The 20,460-nt window shown below is 43.5% G+C and overlaps 1 protein-coding gene across 11 annotated transcripts in view; it reads right to left on the reverse strand.

The window, feature by feature from the left end:
* Nucleotides 1–20,460, reverse strand: part of LOC139474226 (calmodulin-like) — a 180,284-nt gene that overhangs the window by 38,923 nt on the left and 120,901 nt on the right. For all 11 annotated transcript variants that reach the window (XM_071257180.1, XM_071257157.1, XM_071257139.1 and 8 more), the window contains one exon: nt 6,136–6,289. In XM_071257180.1, coding sequence (XP_071113281.1) covers nt 6,136–6,289 — 154 coding nt within the window. The remainder of the gene's footprint in view (nt 1–6,135; nt 6,290–20,460) is intronic.

Here is a 20,460-nt window from a genome sequence, read left to right on the forward strand (position 1 = left end):
CGGCTACTGGTAGTGCTCAGTACACGCTGAGTTTAGTTATGGTCAGCTGAGGTATCAGCGAGGTCTTACTGTCAATGTGGGATTCCACGTGAACCGAATACTTGGTGTTTTTGCGTTAATCAATAAAATCGCCTGTACTGCTACTGCCTCCGGCCTGTACAATGCCATCCAGTGACTATTACCCAAAGTCTATCGCGCAGGTTCAGTGTTACAAGACACATTGTTTAATAGCACCTAAGCCAGAATAATTTAGAGCTTGTTTGGGTAAATCCGCAGCAAAATAGAAAAGAGGTTTATGGTAAGTTGTCCGTCCATATTACAGCCCACGCTTATCACTGCACACGACACATGGCATTCCTTCGGGTTTTGGATAATATGAGCATTCTTGAACACTATTGCTTCTTAGCTCCAGGCTCAGAAATACAGCTCGGACAAGGAGTCTTCAAGTTCCTCCATTGAACAGATCGCCAGTGTGAATTGAAGACCCCTATGACAGTCCACCAAGAACACAATCGTTCCACAGACCACGTTGTATTTGCCAGCCAATGCATGTCGATACATCATTCTGTTGCACTGGGGATGCTAGCAATTAGTTTGGTCTCAGCGGGGCTGTCAATATTGTTATTGAAGCTAAACGGCTAATCAGCAACGCTAATTACAAGCTTCTGCTTTGGTAAACCTTAAGAAAACATCCCTGACACCAAACAGAGGAAAATCGATATATTTACAGTGTATTCATTGCCAATTACATGTTGGATGGCGGCTTTACCGATGGCTGAATCCTAATCTTTATTTATTCAAGTGGGAATGTTTACCTTACTTCACTGTGTGTAATAATGTTTTCGAGTTATAAAACGTTAAGAGTGGTCCATTTCCTACGGGAATATACCTACAGACACCATTAGTCTTTGAACCAAAGTCTTTGCATCATAAAATGTGTTACCTTGCAGAAAGTATATTTGCACTTGGATAAATACTATTACATGTTGAAAATGAAAGCGAAAATATATTGGCTCGTTACACCAGTAAATTACGATCCTTAAAAACTAAAATGACTTAAAAACACAAAGAAGGTTCTTTTGTAAAAAGGAAAGCGTCACTGTTCAATGTTTTAGAAATGTATGCACTGACTTACAACAAGCGAAAACATAGAAAGGGTTAAGATGTTAACATATATTAGTCAATGACAAACTCAACACCAACTCTACTTGGCGACAAGCGTAAGTAACCATAAGCGATAAGTATCCATAAACGTGGAGGTTAGGAAAGAGGTAATACTTGCGACCTACCAACAGGTAATTTCCTTGCAGCCATTGTCTGAAGCCGGGGACCACTGTCACTTGCTCTTGCCGCCGCCGCCAGCAGCTATGTAGCCATCTACTGCGCAGCAGTGTGACGACAATTGTTTCAGTATGTGTCAATACCCACCAAACCCTGGGTTCCCGGGTCCAATTGGCAGCTCGAGACGTGATGCAGTTTGAGGTAACCCGTTGTGACACGAGAGGATCGCGGGACGATTTACTGACAGTCTTTATAGCGGCACTGGTAGCTTCAACAACGACAAGTGCATTCCTATGATAAGTGATATCGGAGAGAATAAGTATTGTACTATTTACAGCCACGTGTTAATAGACTTGGAACCAGATGGTGTTTGTTTAGCTATACAGTGAGAGTAATAGTAAACATGACTGTCTGTTTATGATATGATTATTTCAACGGCAAGATGCAAAGTAACGAGAGAGAAGGTAATCGATAAGTTGGTCACAAGCGCTTAGATTTTCATTCATTGATGTGTGGCTGGAGTACGTATTTTGCAACAAAAAACGGGCTGATGTCGCCCGTTTTCTTCACAGTATCAGTTGATCCCTCATCCGTCACGCTTAATATTAGTGCCCGACTTACGGCAATAACGTGAAACCAGTTTTACTGATGGTACCTTGTAGACAAACATTCAGATGGCGTTTCGCAGAAACAAGGTTCTTAATTCCTAACATTAAGACCATTATTGAACTCAAGCAATATGGTTTCAGAGCACGGTGAGACATGCCGCAGGTACGGCATCGATCTCTGGCTTGGACGACTTTGGATGTTTATCAAAGTTGAGTGTATTCCTGGAAGGGTTCTTGACATACTGCGAGGCGATCTAATTACCCTCTACCTGACTGACATAATTAGATGCAAGAGTTCCTCTCAAGTACCGCTATACATTACTGCGTTGAGGGGAATATGAGTAAGAGTGTGCAAACACGAACACCGCCCGATGCGGAGCATACGCTCTGTGTTAATACTGAATAACCAGGATATGGGTATTGTATAATCCACTCTCGAAAGAATACCCTCTACAAGAGAATAGTTTAATAGAGTGCATCGGGGTACGTGTTGTACTCGCTGGAGGTAAGTAAAGTAGAAGAACATAGGGGCGAGTATTGGACTGTATAAGCGAGTATAAGGGCGAATAGTTTACACATATTACAGAGGCATCGTATGTCAAGGGAGCAGCATAGAGGCGAGTGGGTTACACACTATATAGAGCTATCTTATATCAAGGGAGCAGCATAGAGGCGAGTGGGTTACACACTATATAGAGTCATCTTATATCAAGGGAGCAGCATAGAGGCGAGTTGGTTACACACTATATAGAGTCATCTTATATCAAGGGAGCAGCATAGAGGCGAGTTGGTTACACACTATATAGAGTCATCTTATGTCAAGGGAGCAGCATAGAGGCGAGTGGGTTACACACTATATAGAGTCATCTTATGTCAAGGGAGCAGCATAGAGGCGAGTGGGTTACACACTATATAGAGTCATCTTATGTCAAGGGAGCAGCATAGAGGCGAGTTGGTTACACACTATATAGAGTCATCTTATGTCAAGGGAGCAGCATAGAGGCGAGTGGGTTACACACTATATAGAGTCATCTTATGTCAAGGGAGCAGCATAGAGGCGAGTTGGTTACACACTATATTGAGCTATCTTATATCAAGGGAGCAGCATAGAGGCGAGTGGGTTACACACTATATAGAGATACGCCGTATGTCAAGGCAGCATCTGAGAAAATATTCTTCTCATTACATCCAGCTAGTAAAGGATACACATATGAAATTATACAACTCTCCACCACGTGCAACATCCAGTTTCTTGTTGCCATCGGTAACGTATTTTGTTAATGGTTGGCATTCTGATGTACGTGCCAAGACATAATCATCTTGTTTGTTGATGAATACATAACGACAACCACATCTGGTGACACGGAGAAAGACTGCCTCAGTAATACCATACGGTAAACACAACCACAGGAACCTGTTTCTTCTGTATCTCTGCGACGTTACTGATTTAACAAGAGCGTTATAACAAGTACACCATGCGTTCCATGGGTTCCGCCCAACATTCTTCAATGACGAAATACCCTTCTCTATCTGAACACCAAGCAATTATTATTCCATAAACGGTATCAACAATATGCTCCAGCCAACATCCCGGGCTGTAGAAGAAATCCGTGTGAGCGAGGGAGTGAGTGAGTGAGTATGGTTTTACGCCGCTTTTAGCAATATTCCAGCAATATCGCGGAACACCAGAAATGGACTTAACTCATTGTACCCATGTCGGTAATCGAACCCGGGTCTTTGGCGTGACGAGCGAACGCTTTAACCACTAGGCTACCCGACCGCCCCTTAAGAAATCCGAGGTTGCACCGCTATTCCATTGATCCGATTCTAGTTACCACACCTTTTATCACAACGTTGACCATTTGTCTGACCAGCATTCGTAATCCCCTACCTACCAGCATGACTACGTTCTGGGCTGCACAAACTGATACATGTTCCCTGCACTGACCCCAGATGTTCTTTGGTGCTGTAAGGTGGAGTCTGTTCAGCTCCTTTTAAGAAAAGTGCAAATTATCTTTAACGGTGTTGAATGGAGTAGTGTGATCGTCTGGAGAGTAATAGGCCTGTCGCTAGCAGTAGATACTGTGATTATGGACCTAAGGATCATTCTAGAGTACTAACATTACACTTATTTGTCTTCCTTAAAAGAGTAAATATCGATTTATCGCAAAGGAGGAATCAGGTAGACTGGTACTATACGTGCTAGTTTGAAAAGGTGGGTAAAACCAGTGCTTGGATGGTATTTACTGCTTGCTTTAAGAACCAGTCTGCTAACGTCATGATACTGAGTATGACACCTATGCGTCCACTATATATGGCAGAGTTCATGGCTCACACATTCCGGCATTTAAATAGCTAGATTATCACTGATTCATCATAAATTTTACAAAAGCATTTTTTTAGGGAATGTGACTTCTTGATTTCACTTTCTTTTCCATTTTCACTCCAAGGAAGAGTGGATATACATGAAGCACCGACTACAAGGGGCAAAAATAACCATGACCTTTCCATGACCTTGAATTTTTCTGGCATCCTCATTAACCGCTCTGTCTTCCCTTTACCTGACACGCGCAGTTCGTACATCGTGCAGCCCCCGGGGATGGCGTGATGGCCGACAAACGCTGCTGCCAACAGCTACTCTGGACAGAACGACATAGCCGACAATGGACATGGACATACTGGTAGTAGTCCCCCACCATGACTGTGGAATATATTTATTTTATGAAAAAGAACCCCACAATGTATACAAAAGCAAGTCTAGCCAGCTCCAGCTAGCTCTATTCCACATGAAATAAAACACCGGGGAAAATTAGTTAGTCTATAGTAGTAGCTGTGAAGCTTCATAGGTAACAGATGAGTGAGGGTTAATCATGACAGAACATAATAAATGGCAATAATATACATTAGTGTGTGTGTGTGTGTGTGTGTGAGTGTGAGTGAGAGAGTGAGAGAGAGAGAGAGAGAGAGAGAGAGAGAGAGAGAGAGAGAGAGAGAGTATGTGTGTGTGTGTGAGTGAGTGAGTGAGTGAACTAGGCTAACGTTTGAAGGTAAGGGCGAAGCAGGGTGAAGGGAGTAAGAACACAGGAACTATACAATCACCACCATCCCATCAATATGTCATTACGTGCTTCATGTGATTGGCTATGTTGAAAGTGGTCATTCAATTGTTCGAGACAGCGCTACCTGAAAGTCTTCTTATCAAGGACTGCAGGAAAACATGTACTTGCGCTGAGTGTAGTGTGACCACTCCCCCCCCCCTCCCCCCAAAAGAACAGGACACACACAAAAATCCCAACACAGATAGGGGGACATTACGAGGCCGTTGTGACCTTCCCAGAACGGACACTAGCCGTCTTCAGATGACCTATCAAGTTACCAAGAATTTCCTTGTCTGCGAAGCTATTTCGGAGAACGTCTTTAAATATCACACAGGGTGACATTGAGAATGCGGCATACCTGTACAGTGACATCGTCCAGTATCAACATGGTATGCTCCCCAGCACAACATAATCAGTTCCTGGTGAAATTTTTGTCATTTGGCACCTGTGCACACATTCCCAGAAGCGGATGGATTGAAGTCTTAACCAAATGAATTTAAGAGAAAACCACATGCTGTCTATTTTATATCACTAGAAGAACTACACCTACAGTGTCTTTCTGTAATTAAACGACACCTGTTTTAGAACTGTTCCACAAGTAAATTTGTTCAAACTTAAACTGTAATATCTCTGGAACACGATGACAAGCATAATTATTTGTGAACTTCAGGACAAAACTCGTCAAAGATCAAGGCTGGCTTGTAAATACCAAAACTATCATTTGAAAAATATTACTTGCGTTTGAAGAACAAGACTAACGTTTGAAGGTAAGGACGAAGCAGGTAGACAAGAAGAAGAACACAGGCTCTATACAATCCCCCTTGTCCCATCAAAGGGTCATTACGCGCCTTCATGTGATTAGCTATGTCCAAAATGGCCATTCAATTATTCGAGACAACGCTACCTGAATGTCCTCTTACAAAGGACGATAGAGAGTCATGTGATCACTCTGGCTGTTGTGTAAGAAAAAAAACAGAAAGAAAATATCTCCAACAAGCACATCCTCAATCACACCACGGCTCCAGCGAAGACATCCTCAATCGGACCACGGCGAAGGTCATCTATTTATAGGCAGTCATTTCATTACAGGTGCAGCATGACCTGCCCAGTACTGACCCCCCGTCTTAAGATGTTATCACGTGACCTACCTAGAATTTCCCTGTCTGAGAAGCCATTTGGGAGAACGTCGTTAAGTTTGCATGCCCCCTGTCCGTCCATCTCTCTCATGGTATGACTCTCCTTCGGTTTTTGTTTCTTCTTTGACTTCGGACTCAATCGTAGCACCTTCTTAGTTTTGGACGACTGAAACCAAGAAGCATACATTGACATATCTGATTCAACAACCCACAGGTCCCCGACTGACAAGAAGGCATAAACTTATCTCAGTTGTCTACGGCGTGGTATTTCTCTACACAGAGTTACTTCTCTTAGGTGTGCCAGAAACCTTTGATCGTGGGTTCGAACCCTGTTTCGCTGTGTCTCTGGGTTCGAAAGCGCCATGCTTCTTCTCGTCTGTTTCACCGAAGTCGTACACGTTTCAACTCTCATCACTTCGGGCTTTCCTCGCTCATGAAGCTAAAACGCCGGGATATAGCTAACATATTATTAGAAGAGGCGTAAGACCAATCTTACAACCTCATGATCAAGGAGTATACATATGTATAATATATAATTATTTAAATCCTAATGTACAGATACACCTCATGCCCACCTGGCGGCCACAATTGGGCCGATGACATGCATCAACCAAGTCAGCGAGCCTGACCACCCGATCCCGTTAGTCGCCTTTTACAACAAGTATTGTCGCCTTTTACGGCAAGCATGGCTTGCTGAAGACCTAATCTACCCCGGATCTTCACGGGTCTTGTACTCATGCGGGGAATTGTCATTAAGGCATACACTCCTGTTAATAAGAAATACAGCCCTGTTTATAAGGCATATGCACACCCAAGTTAACATTCATATGTCATCTTTCCTCAGTACCCCTTTTATAGTTGGTATAAACTAAAAAGTAAGTTTCAAAACATAATATGGCAGAATAAGACTACCACGTGTACTGGCTTATGAGAAACATCAAGGGGTGGAATTGGTTTGTGTGGTTCAAGCTACCTACACCGTCGGGGTTCGATTCCCGACATGTGGAAACTGAGACAAAACGATTGGTGTTTCCCAACCTTGGCTGCCCAATGTCGCAAAGAATCAGTAGACAGTGGCTCCCATTCACAGTGGCACCATGATACACGGCGCGGGGCGGTTTCAACACTGAATATCATCACGGTACATTACTACAACAAGGTCGCCCGGGGTAGCGTTGTCTGATAGTGCGATGTCCTGACACTTCTTGTCCAGGAATAGTCACAACTCATCCACAGTCGATTAGCTCATTCGCTTCAATGTGCGCTGCCGCGAGCTCAAAACAAGGTTATCTCCTCTTGGAGACCCCCGACCGCTAGAGGGCAGCAGAAAGAACCTTTGAGCAGGGGCCCGTTCCACAAAGCTATCTTAGCGCAACCAGAGACCATATGATAGATATGGTCTCTGGCGCAACGGCTTCCGTAAGCCTCCATTAAAGTATGGTGGTTACGATCATTTTTACTAGAGCTACGTTTGCTTTGTGGATAATCGAAGCTGGACCAGACAATCCTTTGATTGACATCATAAGCATTGGTCTACCCAATTGGGACACGATGACATACCTCAAACGTGTTAAGAAAAGCGTGGGTTGCTGACGATCTATTCTAATCCGGATCTTCACGGGTTCCACGTGGTGTTAAGATATGACACTTTAAAAACAAAACTAAGCCTTCAATTTGAAATGAAATGAGCACTAACTTTCAATTGTGAGTTAGAATTGCAATTGTCGGGAAGACACCATGAAAAATATATTAAGGTCTTTCGTATATATCTTCATTAGCATCCTGAAACAGCATTTTAAACTCATGTCTAATTCATGGTATTAATGTGATTATATATACATGGTCCGAAACACGGGCCATATACATACAAAACACATAGCAGGGCTAATCTAAACCGTACTGATGTACGCTTTTAGGCGTTTGCTGACGTAGGTTTTGACATTTGGATTCATGATTATTTAACGATCTTAACTGAAGTTGAACTGCTCGTGACGCAAACGACGGCCTACTTCCCATATTTCACGGTCTCTGTTGAAAGATTGGGTATAACAGATTCCCAGCCAACAATCGAAACAAACTTAGACGTGTATCTCAATGGCTCAGGCAGTTCTAGACAGTGAGCGTTGAAAGCATATCTTCACAACATCAAGCTGCAATCATCTACCCTTTGATATCAGGACCGTTGTCAGCGAGGCACGTGCTTTTCTTCACAGTGCGTACAAGCGTGGCGTTACGTCAAGCTGTATTTGTCAGCTCCCGTCAACGCTGTTATTGGAATTGGGATGATGTATGGAGTTTCAATCAATTAAAGGCGTACTGTCATGTTAAGATTTAGCAACAAGCAGATCACAGGAGATTAAAAAAAACGATTTAGGTCGCGTTCAGGGTATTGCATTTGTGTGTGTGTGTGTGTGTTGCGTGCGTCTGCCTGCAGGTTTTAGAGTCAACGAGATACCATGCCGCAGTTAACATAGATACCCAACTCAGATACTTTATACTGACTCCGAGCCGACTAGTCTTTGTTTTAGCCCCTTACAGACGAGCACCAGACAGGGTAACAACAAGTGACATCATTTAACGTATTTTGGTAAGACGCGGCCGGGGATCGAACCAGAAGCAGAGAATAAAGGTTTTCCTGAAACCATGTGAAATAATCTCAACAAACACGAACACAGTATATGTGATGAGGATGGGTTTGATTCTTCCATGTATGCATTACTTTTTACGATGAGCATCACTGGAGTCAACATTGGAGGTATTTTCATCAAAGGTATAACGCAACCCATATAATCAGGAAATTTTCCAACCAAATTGAGTTCAACATACGGCCTGGAAACAGTTTATCTTCACTCGGGTAACACGGAAACAGCAGACCCGTCATCTCAATCAAGACAAGCAGCGTTACGACGTTAGAACATAGACGCTTGTTTCTCCGTCCCATTGTACAGTAGGTAACTGTCTGACTGGAGACGGCCCACAGCCACACCGCCAGGGGAAGGCGGATAGTTAATTACTCAAACCCCTCTTCCCTTGAACTTACATAACGCCGAAAGATACGTGAGAGTGATCGTCTGATCGTAAACTCAGATTAATACAAATGTGTTTAGAAATATGTGAACGTTATCAAGGTCTGGTGACTGGTTCACGGCAAACTGTAAACTCTGAACTTGTTGTCTGTTTAGGTTTGAAGGTATTATTGTAAACACATGGATAGATCTGGAGGATCTGGTTTTATAACATACACACGTGGATAATACGTTAGAGCTTTGTAGCTTACAGGAACATGCATGGGACCCCTTCAGACAAATATCTAGTCTCTGAAATGAACAGATCTTACAGAAAAAAACAGTTGTTAAATTACCTTAATAAAAATGTAATAAAAAGGAACCCAGAGACACTTCATTTCCTGATACCGCAGTAATCTAGACTTGCCAAACATTATAGACTTGCACGGATATTCACAGGGTGGTTATAGAACCGGGGTCTTCAGAGTGACGAACCGAACGCTTTAATAACTCGCCTGAACCTAGACTTGCCAAACATTATAGACTTGCACGGATATTTACGGGGTGGTTATAGTACCGGGGTCTTCAGAGTGACGAACCGAACGCTTTAATAACTCGCCTGAACCTAGACTTGCCAAACATTATAGACTTGCACGGATATTCACGGGGTGGTTATAGAACCGGGGTCTTCAGAGTGACGAACCGAACGCTTTAACAACTCGACGCGCATGGCATCAAATCAGGTTTTTCTTTCTTTAATCGTGGATTTTTAGCCCTTAAAAGGTCTCATACTTCGTCCGACACATTGTTCACCGAATACAAGACTGTCATGCTAATAGCGTGTTTAACTGCCGGATTTATACACGTGATGTAACGTTAGATAAATTCAGAGAAATATATTCCATGCAATGAAACAAAGGCTTACATGGGTGCCCAATTCCTTACCTTTGAAAAACACGCAGGCTAATATCCCATGACGGAGACGGCACACAGTGCTATATACTCCATACTGCTTCAGCGGGGAAGAAATCACGGACTGTGCACAGAGCGATATCTTTGAAGGTTGGTGGTTAATTTGGAATATTACTGTTCAGTGATGATAAAGTAAATACTAGCTGCATGAGCCTGGAACTGGTTTGCTGGTGTCTGATACCACCTTGTTTCAATTACAAGTCTAATCGAGGTGATACTAGACGGGTATAGGGTTACGAAGCTGGATATCAGTTTGCCTTAAGTGTGTTGAGGAGTAACCTGGATCTCGTTTTACGGCATGGATCAATTTGCCGTAGTTGGTTTATGCGTGTTGATGTCAATTTTAACAGCTCATTATGTACGATTTGACGCAATTTACTCTCACATATTTTATCCCGTGGTATTTTCTAAAGCAAAAAAGTGCGGATTGGGAGTACTGCCTTTAAAATAAAAAAAAAATATCAAGGAGCCAACCCATTTTTCTCATATTGGGAATCGAACCCACATCTTCGACGTGAGGACGTGACGACGCTTCAATCCCTAGGCTACCGTCCCGTTCTCGTGTCATCAATGAATGGCAGTCATCGACGGCGTGGTTTGCCTGGTCCAGGTTCGATTTTGTACAGGCCATCGCGATATAGGTGGTATATTGCTCAATGAGTGAGTGATGTTTTACGCCGCTTTTAGCAATATTCCAGCAATATCACGGCGTGGGACACCAGAAATGGGCTTCACACATTGTACCCATGTCGGGAATCGAACCCGGGTCTTCGGCGTGACGAGCGAACGCTTTAACCACTAAGCTACCCAGCCGCCCCGGAATGTGCGGCGTTAAGAAACAGACATGCTTTCTTGTCAGCTTTGATCGTTATAAACCGTTCAAGTCTAACTGGGGCAGCTTTCAACGGCAGCGATCTGGGATTCGATCTGGAACCCACGATCAGCAGATCCTGGAAGGCAAGGGGCGCAACTCTGAAAAAAGCTGACATAAGGAAGGGATATTCAGGCCGTGGACAAAACGCAGACCACACAATAGCTAACGTAGACACGATGTGTAACAGGTGTGGTATATTATCCCTGAATGTTCACGATGTGAAGGGGGTAGGGGGTGGAACCCCCATTATGTGTGTCAATATCTGCCAAGATAATTAACTCAGCAGTGCGAAGGATAGGAGATATCCACGTTCCGTCATCACATACAGTACGGACTGGCCCTGGTTATGTATAATCTGTGTTTTGTAGGTAAATATGTGTGGTAACTTCCTGGAGCTGGCTGGAATGATACTATGCTCATTACAGGGCAGTATGGGAAAAGTCGTAGCCCTGATCGAGCAGAATGACAGAGACAGCACGCAGCCAACGTTTCGCACATATTATTCTATAATAGCCGGGAATTACCACTGGTTTTTGCTTACGTTTTAATTTAAGCACGCCATGCTCCAATTTGAGAACTCGGCATCCGCGAGTGGTGAACTGGAAACGTCAATCATCGACATTATTGTGACAGCTAGAGCGCAGAGTACGGAATTCGAACATGTGGAGTTTCACGTGGACACTGTAGGAAATTGACAATTCGAGGATGTCAGAAAATCAACACATTCTGGCAGATGAAATATAACATTCATTTACGCTGGACAGATCTGGTTGTACGTCAATAACATCATAATAAAAACACACTGCGCGCATGATTAGAAAGAGTGAGTGGGTGAGTATGGTTTTGCGCCGCTTTTAGGAATATTCCAGCAATATCAAGGCGGGGGACACCAGAAATGGGCTTCACACATTGTACCCATGTCGGGAATCGAACCCGGGTCTTCGGCGTGACGAGCTAACGCTTAAACCACTAGGCTACCCGACCGCCCCTGATTAGAAAGATCGTTGTGAAACAATATCGCTGATCACAATGACGGTAATCTCAAATGATATCGATTTTGCTACTGACATGATTGACATACGATATGATACGGCCAATGCCTAGAGTGAGTGAGTGAGTATGATTTTACATCGCTTTCAGCAATATTCCAGCAATATCATGGCAATATCCGGAAATGGGCTTCACACGTGGAGAATCAAACCCGGGTCTTCGGCGTGACGAGCAAACGCTTTAACCACTAGGCTACCCCACCGCCCCTCCAAGGCCTATAGGCGTCATGGGATGCTGGGCCCAGCAACTGGTGAAACAAAGAAATGTGTCCTTATTTTTATCAGGAATTACCCAATCTAAAGAAGTTATTTTGGTCAATGAATCAACCGACAGAGGGCACCTATTGCAGGCATGTATGAGTGAGGGGGTATAATTAATGCTCCTTATATTCCTGCAATATCAATGAGGGGGCACACGAAATAAGCTTCAAACAGCGTATTCACATAGAGAACCAAACCAGGACCTTGGCGTGACGAACTAACACTCTAACCACTAAGCTACACTATCGCCAACTCTCATGTGTGCATACTGTCACAGAAGTGGCGGTTACGCAGTGAGCGCGATTTTATGCCGTGTTTAGCAATATTCCAGCGAGATGTTTCTTCACGCCAACCAGAGAATCGAACCCGGCGTGCAAGCGAACACTTAACCACGAGGCTACATCGCCGCTCCATACAGAGTTACAGCATATCAACAGCTACCGACCGAGGAGCATCGCCTTGTGAGTTTGTCGAGTGAGAGGTTTTTGTGCTACGCCTCGACGTTCCAGCAACATCCTGGACACGAGGAATGAACTATTCAGATTGTATTTAGAAGGGAATCGAACCCTTTGGTGTGAACTTACGCGCTAACCACGCGGCTACCCGCCGCCCCGCGACAGTCACCTGGAGTGACGGAAGAGCAGCACCAGCTATAGACCCCTGAAGATTCGGGGTAGAAAAGGTCTTCAGCAACCCATGCTTGCCATAAAAAGGCGACTGTGCTTGCAATAAAAGGCGACTTTGCTTGTCGTAAGAGGCAACTAACGGGATCGGGTGGTCAGGCTCGCTGACTTGGTTAGTGCATGTCATCGATCCCAATTGCGTGGATCGATGCTCATGATATCAATCACTCGATTGTCTGGGTCAGACTCAAATACTTACAGACCGCCGTCATTCAGCTGGAATATTACTGAGTGCGGCGTTAAACAACAAACAAACAAACGATAGCGTAGGCGACTGCACGAAGGTCCGTCCGAGGTGATTGATCGAGCTTACTTGACGTATTCCCCGATACATCAGGAGATCGATAGCACAAAAATAAACAGTCGGAGCAACAGTTACACAACACAGAGCATCAGTCTCGACACGAGGCAATAACTGACTTCATCTAAATACAGCTGAAATATGACTTTTCTCTTTCAATTAACAAAGCAGCGCACCAAGGCTTGAAGCAAGCGAAGCGTCAGTTTAGCATCGATTAATGATCGACATCTTTGATTAACAGGCGAGGCAAACGAGAACGGGAAATGAGAAGTGGCCCATTTCACATTATTTGCTCATAAAGTTGAATATATTCGTGATATAGTTTTAAGACATGGGTTGAAGCGAATGTTGATGAATTTGTAGAAGGTTTTATTAAGGAACAACTGTAAAACGAAGTTGTAAGGTCGACGCAGGGACATCTGCGCACGTTATTGGATCTTAGGGAGATAGAACTAAGAAAGTGACATACATGTTTGTTTTTTTTGTTTAACGCCAAAACTGTTGCTGAAAGAAATGTAACCTTTGTCACAAATCTGGTTTAGGCGATGGATATCATTACTTGTTACATGATTACATTGTGTATGTACTTACATATCCACTTTACACAATTTCCCTCTGTCCATAATGTGTATGTGTTTCAATGTAAATGTTCTTAGGAAACTGGCAACATTCTCTGAAATCATTATTTTAGTAATACATAAGTGAGTTTGATTTTATGCTGCTTTTAGCAATATTCCAGCAATATCACGGCGGGGGACACCAGAAATGGGCTTCACACATTGTACCCATGTGGGAATCGAACCCGGGTTTGTCGCGAGAGAATGCGTTAACCCCATCATAAGGCTACCCATCACCCAAAGTATTATATGAAAAGCTCTTACCCACCAACGACTGGATATAATAAGTACAGATCGCCATTGTCCAAATGTATATGCTCTGTTAACTTCAAAATGCTGTGTTATATAGCCTTGAGTGTCAGTGAAGTTAAGTTCAGATAAATGTGTAAATATGAAGTAGTAGTAGTAGTAGTAGTACAGTAAACTACGGTTATAACGAACTCAAAAGGGCTACTATTTTTAGTTCGTTATAACCGTAGTTCGTTATAAGCATATATATAGCATAACTACAGCAAATAGTCGGGACTAAAAAGTTAGTTCGTTATATCCGTCAGTTCGTTATAAGCGTGTTCGTTATAACCGTAGTTTACTGTAGTAGTAATAGTAGGCTGGACAATTAGAATATCCATTTGCGCTCAACTCATAACAACATTTTCATTCACTCTTTAGTTTTGGACACCATTTCCCCATTATAAGTTGAGGAACGATGTTTTAGAGAAATAAAGATGAGAGTTACCTCCCCTGTTCGGTACACGAGTCCTTCTGAACCCAACTCGTGCACGAGTACCCGTCAAAGCCGTCATGATAACCAGCGGTGCTACAGTGTGGTGAAACCAATATTCCGCAGTACGGTTCATTAGCAGTTCATAATCGCAATAATACACGGGCTGATGTGTAGAGGTGTCAGAGTTCATTTCTAGGACAGGAATAAACTGCCCCAGCAACGATGTCTCTGAGTAATGTGAGTTGTATGGACACGTCAGAACCTACGAGATCACGCGAGAGTATGAAATAGAGTGACGATGTCAACTGGAATTACGAACTGTCTCAGTCAGTGCCTCAAGGCTGAGGGTTATGAATTCCCGATGAAATCGGAGCGTGGTGGGTTACGAGGTCACGACAGACTGGACCCTGATGTCAATGATGTCTTGGGAAAGATGGACGATTCTCCTGAATGTACAATCGTATAAAACAGCAGATACCAATACACGTTCAAGACTGATTTCTAATTTAGGCTTGGTACTGTTGATAAAGAGGTACCATGATCTCTCTCTCTCTCTCTCTCTCTGAATTTAAATTTGCATCTAAACTCACAACAAATCGAGCAATACGTAACATTTGTGGAGTAAGTTAAGTATTTTATGGAAATTGATTCTGTGATACCAATATTCCGCAGTACGGTTCATTAGCAGTTCATAATCGCAATAATACACGGGCTGATGTGTAGAGGTGTCAGAGTTCATTTCTAGGACAGGAATAAACTGCCCCAGCAACGATGTCTCTGAGTAATGTGAGTTGTATGGACACGTCAGAACCTACGAGATCACGCGAGAGTATGAAATAGAGTGACGATGTCAACTGGAATTACGAACTGTCTCAGTCAGTGCCTCAAGGCTGAGGGTTATGAATTCCCGATGAAATCGGAGCGTGGTGGGTTACGAGGTCACGACAGACTGGACCCTGATGTCAATGATGTCTTGGGAAAGATGGACGATTCTCCTGAATGTACAATCGTATAAAACAGCAGATACCAATACACGTTCAAGACTGATTTCTAATTTAGGCTTGGTACTGTTGATAAAGAGGTACCATGATCTCTCTCTCTCTCTCTCTCTCTGAATTTAAATTTGCATCTAAACTCACAACAAATCGAGCAATACGTAACATTTGTGGAGTAAGTTAAGTATTTTATGGAAATTGATTCTGTGATCACCATATTCCCGTACATCAACTGCCTGCTGTCTGAACGCTGACTCCCCAAGTCCCTCGTTACCATGCATTACACTGGTGTGGTGTTCGCGCTGCAGGGTCGGCTTCTGCCCATAGTCTGAATGCCGTCTTCGTGAGGCCCTCGTTACCATGCATTACAGGAGAAATACTTAATAACTTACAAAAAACGATTTTTTTGGTGTAAAACGACGCGCATCTTCGAAACCCCGGGGACAAGAGTGAATGCGTGAATTGTATTTAACGCCGAATACCGGAATATTCCAGCAAAATATGCAGTCATATATATCATGTACATATTCTGGACCAAACCAGTGACTGCCAACATGGACAGCGATCTACGCCACCACCCGATCCCACTGACACCGTTTCCGGTGGCCTATGTTGCCCCACAGTTGACGCCGGAACACGTGTTGATGCCGGTGTGGTTAGTAAGGCCAGTTAAGTATAGTTAACAGGGTGGAGAAGACTGCCTGACTCTCAACCCTTTCAACAATGAAAAGGGGTAATTGAAAGGAACCTCTCCAACAATACCTTCCCAAAAGGGACGGGGTGCAGCTAGGCTATGGATAAGATAAGATAATATTTATTGCACAGAACCGTTCGAATACGGGACAGATGCAATTTTAAAAGACAAGACATTATGATTCATATATACATATATACAGACACACATAATTTACATTCCTGTAGACACATACAAAAACAAAACAATCAATATTACATATTTGATGATATTATTATACAAAAAAATGTCAACGGTTGATTATGAAGGGGTATTTATTGTTTGAAATGATAGATAAGGAAATCCCAAGCATGTTAAATAAAACAATCACCCTATCCCATTCTGATGTTCTCGGCTCCGAAACTAAGGAGAGTTTTTTGTAATAATTAATCTTATTTAACCTAATACACAACTTTATCTCAGGGACTACGTTACTTACTTGAATAACCAGCACACGGACATCTTACACTTCATGATCAATTCTGGTTTCTGCCTGGCAACTTCGTATTCACTGACCAATATAGCATCGGCGCTGAACCAACTGACCAAAGACGGTAAATAGTGTTGACATGACGTGGACGACACGATCTGATCAAACCAAACCCCAATCATCCGCCAGTGACACTATCACGACCAGCAACAGATGATCTCAGGCAACACGGTTGTCTAGACGTTCGGTGTCCCTTCAACCACCAGTGCATTCAGATGGACAGAAAACCACTCGATATGATGGATCACGTGTTCTGATAGAAGCAAGAGGTTATAGATCTACTCACGTCCCACCGACCGGAGCTGACACCGTGATACAGATGAAATACTGCTCAAAGTACGGTTAAACTCCACTCCCCCCCCCGACATTCCGAGACAAACAACCGCGTACTTTCATCAGCCGCAGTTCCCACTGATCTAAAGCATCGTAGCTCTTGCAGAACTGTGCCGACTCAAGAGTGAGCGAGTGAGTTGGGTTTAACGCCGCTTTTAACATTATTCCAGTTATATCACGGCGTGTCAGCTTACTGTGGGAGGAAAGCCCGAAGTGATGCAGGTCTCAGACGTTTACCACTTCGGTGAAACCCACGAGCACGAGAATGGTGCTGACAAACCTAGAAACATAATTGGGGCGAACCGGGATTCGAACCTACAATCATAGGTTTCTGGCGTGCCCAAGGGACGCAACTCTGCACACCGAATCGCGGCGCCTTAGACGACTGGGCCACCCGTGCCCCCTGCCGACTCAAGAACCTCGGGTTCGAGTCTCATATTCGCCCTGATTACAATAATACCCCGTCTACCATTAGTCACAAATATATCCAGCCATATGATTGGCCAGGCCTAGTCTTGTAAAACAAAGCATGTCGTCTGACCGGCCTCACTTGACAGCCATGTCACAAGTAATGAGAGCCTGCCGGAAGGCAGAAGCTACATATAAATGTCACACAAAATCATTTCACCCAATAATTGTCTGTGCAACTTCAGACCACGAAATGATAAATTTGTTACATGTGTCACAGAGTGACTAAACAGCACTCTGGACAACGTAATATATTTAAAGAACTATAGCTTCTTAACTACTTCCCTTTTGTACAGCATTGAGTCCATATCGTCAGGAAATCTAGACAATTAAACATTATGTAATCCATGTGTAACAGCGGTCAGTGGTTCAATTGTCTAACAGGCATTTCACATTATGACATTTAGCCTTAAACCATTTCCCCCTGGGCCGTGTGTGTAATCACATCCATTAGTCTCATACCCAGGGTAACGCCATAGTCTCTTCGTCTGTCTATTGTTGTCTAATGGCGTATATATATGTTTACATCTTTACTGTTAGTCAGTCTGGTATTCCGTCAGCACCTGTATGTACAGCCGCGAGTAGGATACGCCTTGCTGGACTTGTAGAAGTGGAGTTAGAATCTCCGCTTGACATTTTTCTATTGTATTTGTTTGTTTTATTGCCGACTAAAGAAGTTTGGACGTTTTCTTCGTCTTCGATCTGAGCTCATTTCCCCGTCAACATACGCGTTGACACATGTGAACGTGGGACTCGGGGTGTACAGGTTTTTTCACCAGCTGAAAGTTCGTGTTTGCACCTTGACCTTCGGTCTCGTTGTGTAGCAGGGCATTCCGCTGCTGACATCCTGTACACACATTCGCTTACACATGCGACACATTGTCGTGCTAGTGTTTAGCCAACGTGGGAGTCATTCACCAGGAGCGTCACTTTGGGTTTTCCTAAAATACTAAGTTGACACGTCATAAAATATATAGAACTGTTAACAGCGACGGTAACCACACTCACCCTACCTAACCACATCCTCCAGGTGAGGTGAGGTGAGGTGAGGTGTGGTGAGGTGAGGTGAAATGATGAAACGACGCGTTCAACAGAATTGCACTTACATAGCGACGTGCACGCGTGCGTGTGTTTTTGCTTGTACAAGACCAGTTTTATAGTGCTAGCCACTGAAATATCATGCCACAGTTTTAACATGGCTACCCCATTCAGACATAGTTTACTGACTCCCAGTATTCTAAAAATGCCTTGCTGCAGGAAGGGAAACAACAAGCACACTTTTTTAACGTTTCTTGGCACGACTCGGCGAGGGATCGAACCACCTTTGCCTCTCCGACCAGGCGCTTTATCCACATAACCATGGTCAATATCCTCCAGGATGAGACGAGAACGCCAAGCGTCAAGCGAGAATGTTTGCCACTTCTCCTGGCGTCGGGGCGAGTGTGGCTATCTATATCTGACTACTTGTCCCTACCCTTGCGTAGCTGATTCCGAGGGACAGTCAGACAATCAAGTTACCTTCACAGCTGGCAGAGGCAGCTAACATAGAAGATATGTACAGGGATCAGCGCCACATAACGTTACCACGACATTCAATATTTTACATTTCCCGTGAGATGGTATTTACATCCCTGTTTGAAAGAGGATTTTACAAATTAGATTCAGAAAGTGAGTGAGTGAGTGAGTATATTTTGCGCTGCTTTTAGCAATATTCCAGTGATATCACGGCGGGGGACACCAGAAATGGGCTTCACACATTGTACCAATGTCGGGAATCGAACCCGGGTCTTCGGCGTGATGAGCGAACGCTTTAACCACCAGGCTACCCGACCGCCCAGATTCAGAAAGCATAAAGTGTTATATTCGAACAACGGGGACGTATTTATCGAATAGGATTGAGTCATATGCATATCAAGATGCAAGAACTAATTACATTGCACGTAGGCCAAGTCGGCATCCTGACAGCTTACACAGTTAGCGTAAACTATCAGGAGAGCATCGCCCATGTATAAACTGTCAACACATTAAATAAGTACGCATGTACCTACTTTAGATTCAACCACAAACTGATGCCCCTCCATTGCATTGGGTTTAACTTTTTAATAGGCACCATTCTGGTTATAGCACAGTGGAGAAACAAAGAATGCGCTTACAACACTGCAACCACGTGGAAATTCGAACCCGTTATATTGGCATGACAAGGGTGAATTGTAACCACTACGTTACACAACTACCCTCAATATAAATAAAAGCGACAAAACCTTTTCCATATTTACAAGAAAGGTCTGCTAAAAGCAGAGTCGATTGTATTCCGACTATATCATGAACATATTTTTTTATGAATAAAATAGTGATAAAACAACATTTCGCGAAAAGGTGAGCGTATCTTGCCCCATCGTCACACACACATGCAAAGGCAAGACAATTGTTGATCTGAAAAAACACAACACGGGAGCAAATGTTATGGTACAAGTCAAAATAGGGAATATTGGACATCGATTTTGTCACTGATGCGTCAAATTTGGAAATGTCCTCCACATGTCAACCATAGACTTTTCGAAAGCTTTACGGAGGCTTTGAATGTTGTAACCCTGATGAAAAAACTTCTGGGCAAGAGTCGCATGGCGCTCTTTGAAACCTTGGAAGACAGAGCATGCTCGACTGTACCTCAAACGTTGTGAGATGCAAACACCAAAGGATTGAGCTGTTGGAACATTGCTCGACATAAAGAGAAAGTTGACTATTGGAAAATCTTGTGGAGAGTGTTTTGTCACTCCGAACCTGTATGAATAGATCTAAGTATGCCAGGCGAGGTCTCGCTGGCTTCTTGTA

Source organism: Haliotis cracherodii, unplaced genomic scaffold (genome assembly GCF_022045235.1).
Source record: "Haliotis cracherodii isolate W230 unplaced genomic scaffold, xgHalCrac1.p SCAF_1, whole genome shotgun sequence".
In the NCBI taxonomy this organism is placed as follows: domain Eukaryota; kingdom Metazoa; phylum Mollusca; class Gastropoda; order Lepetellida; family Haliotidae; genus Haliotis; species Haliotis cracherodii.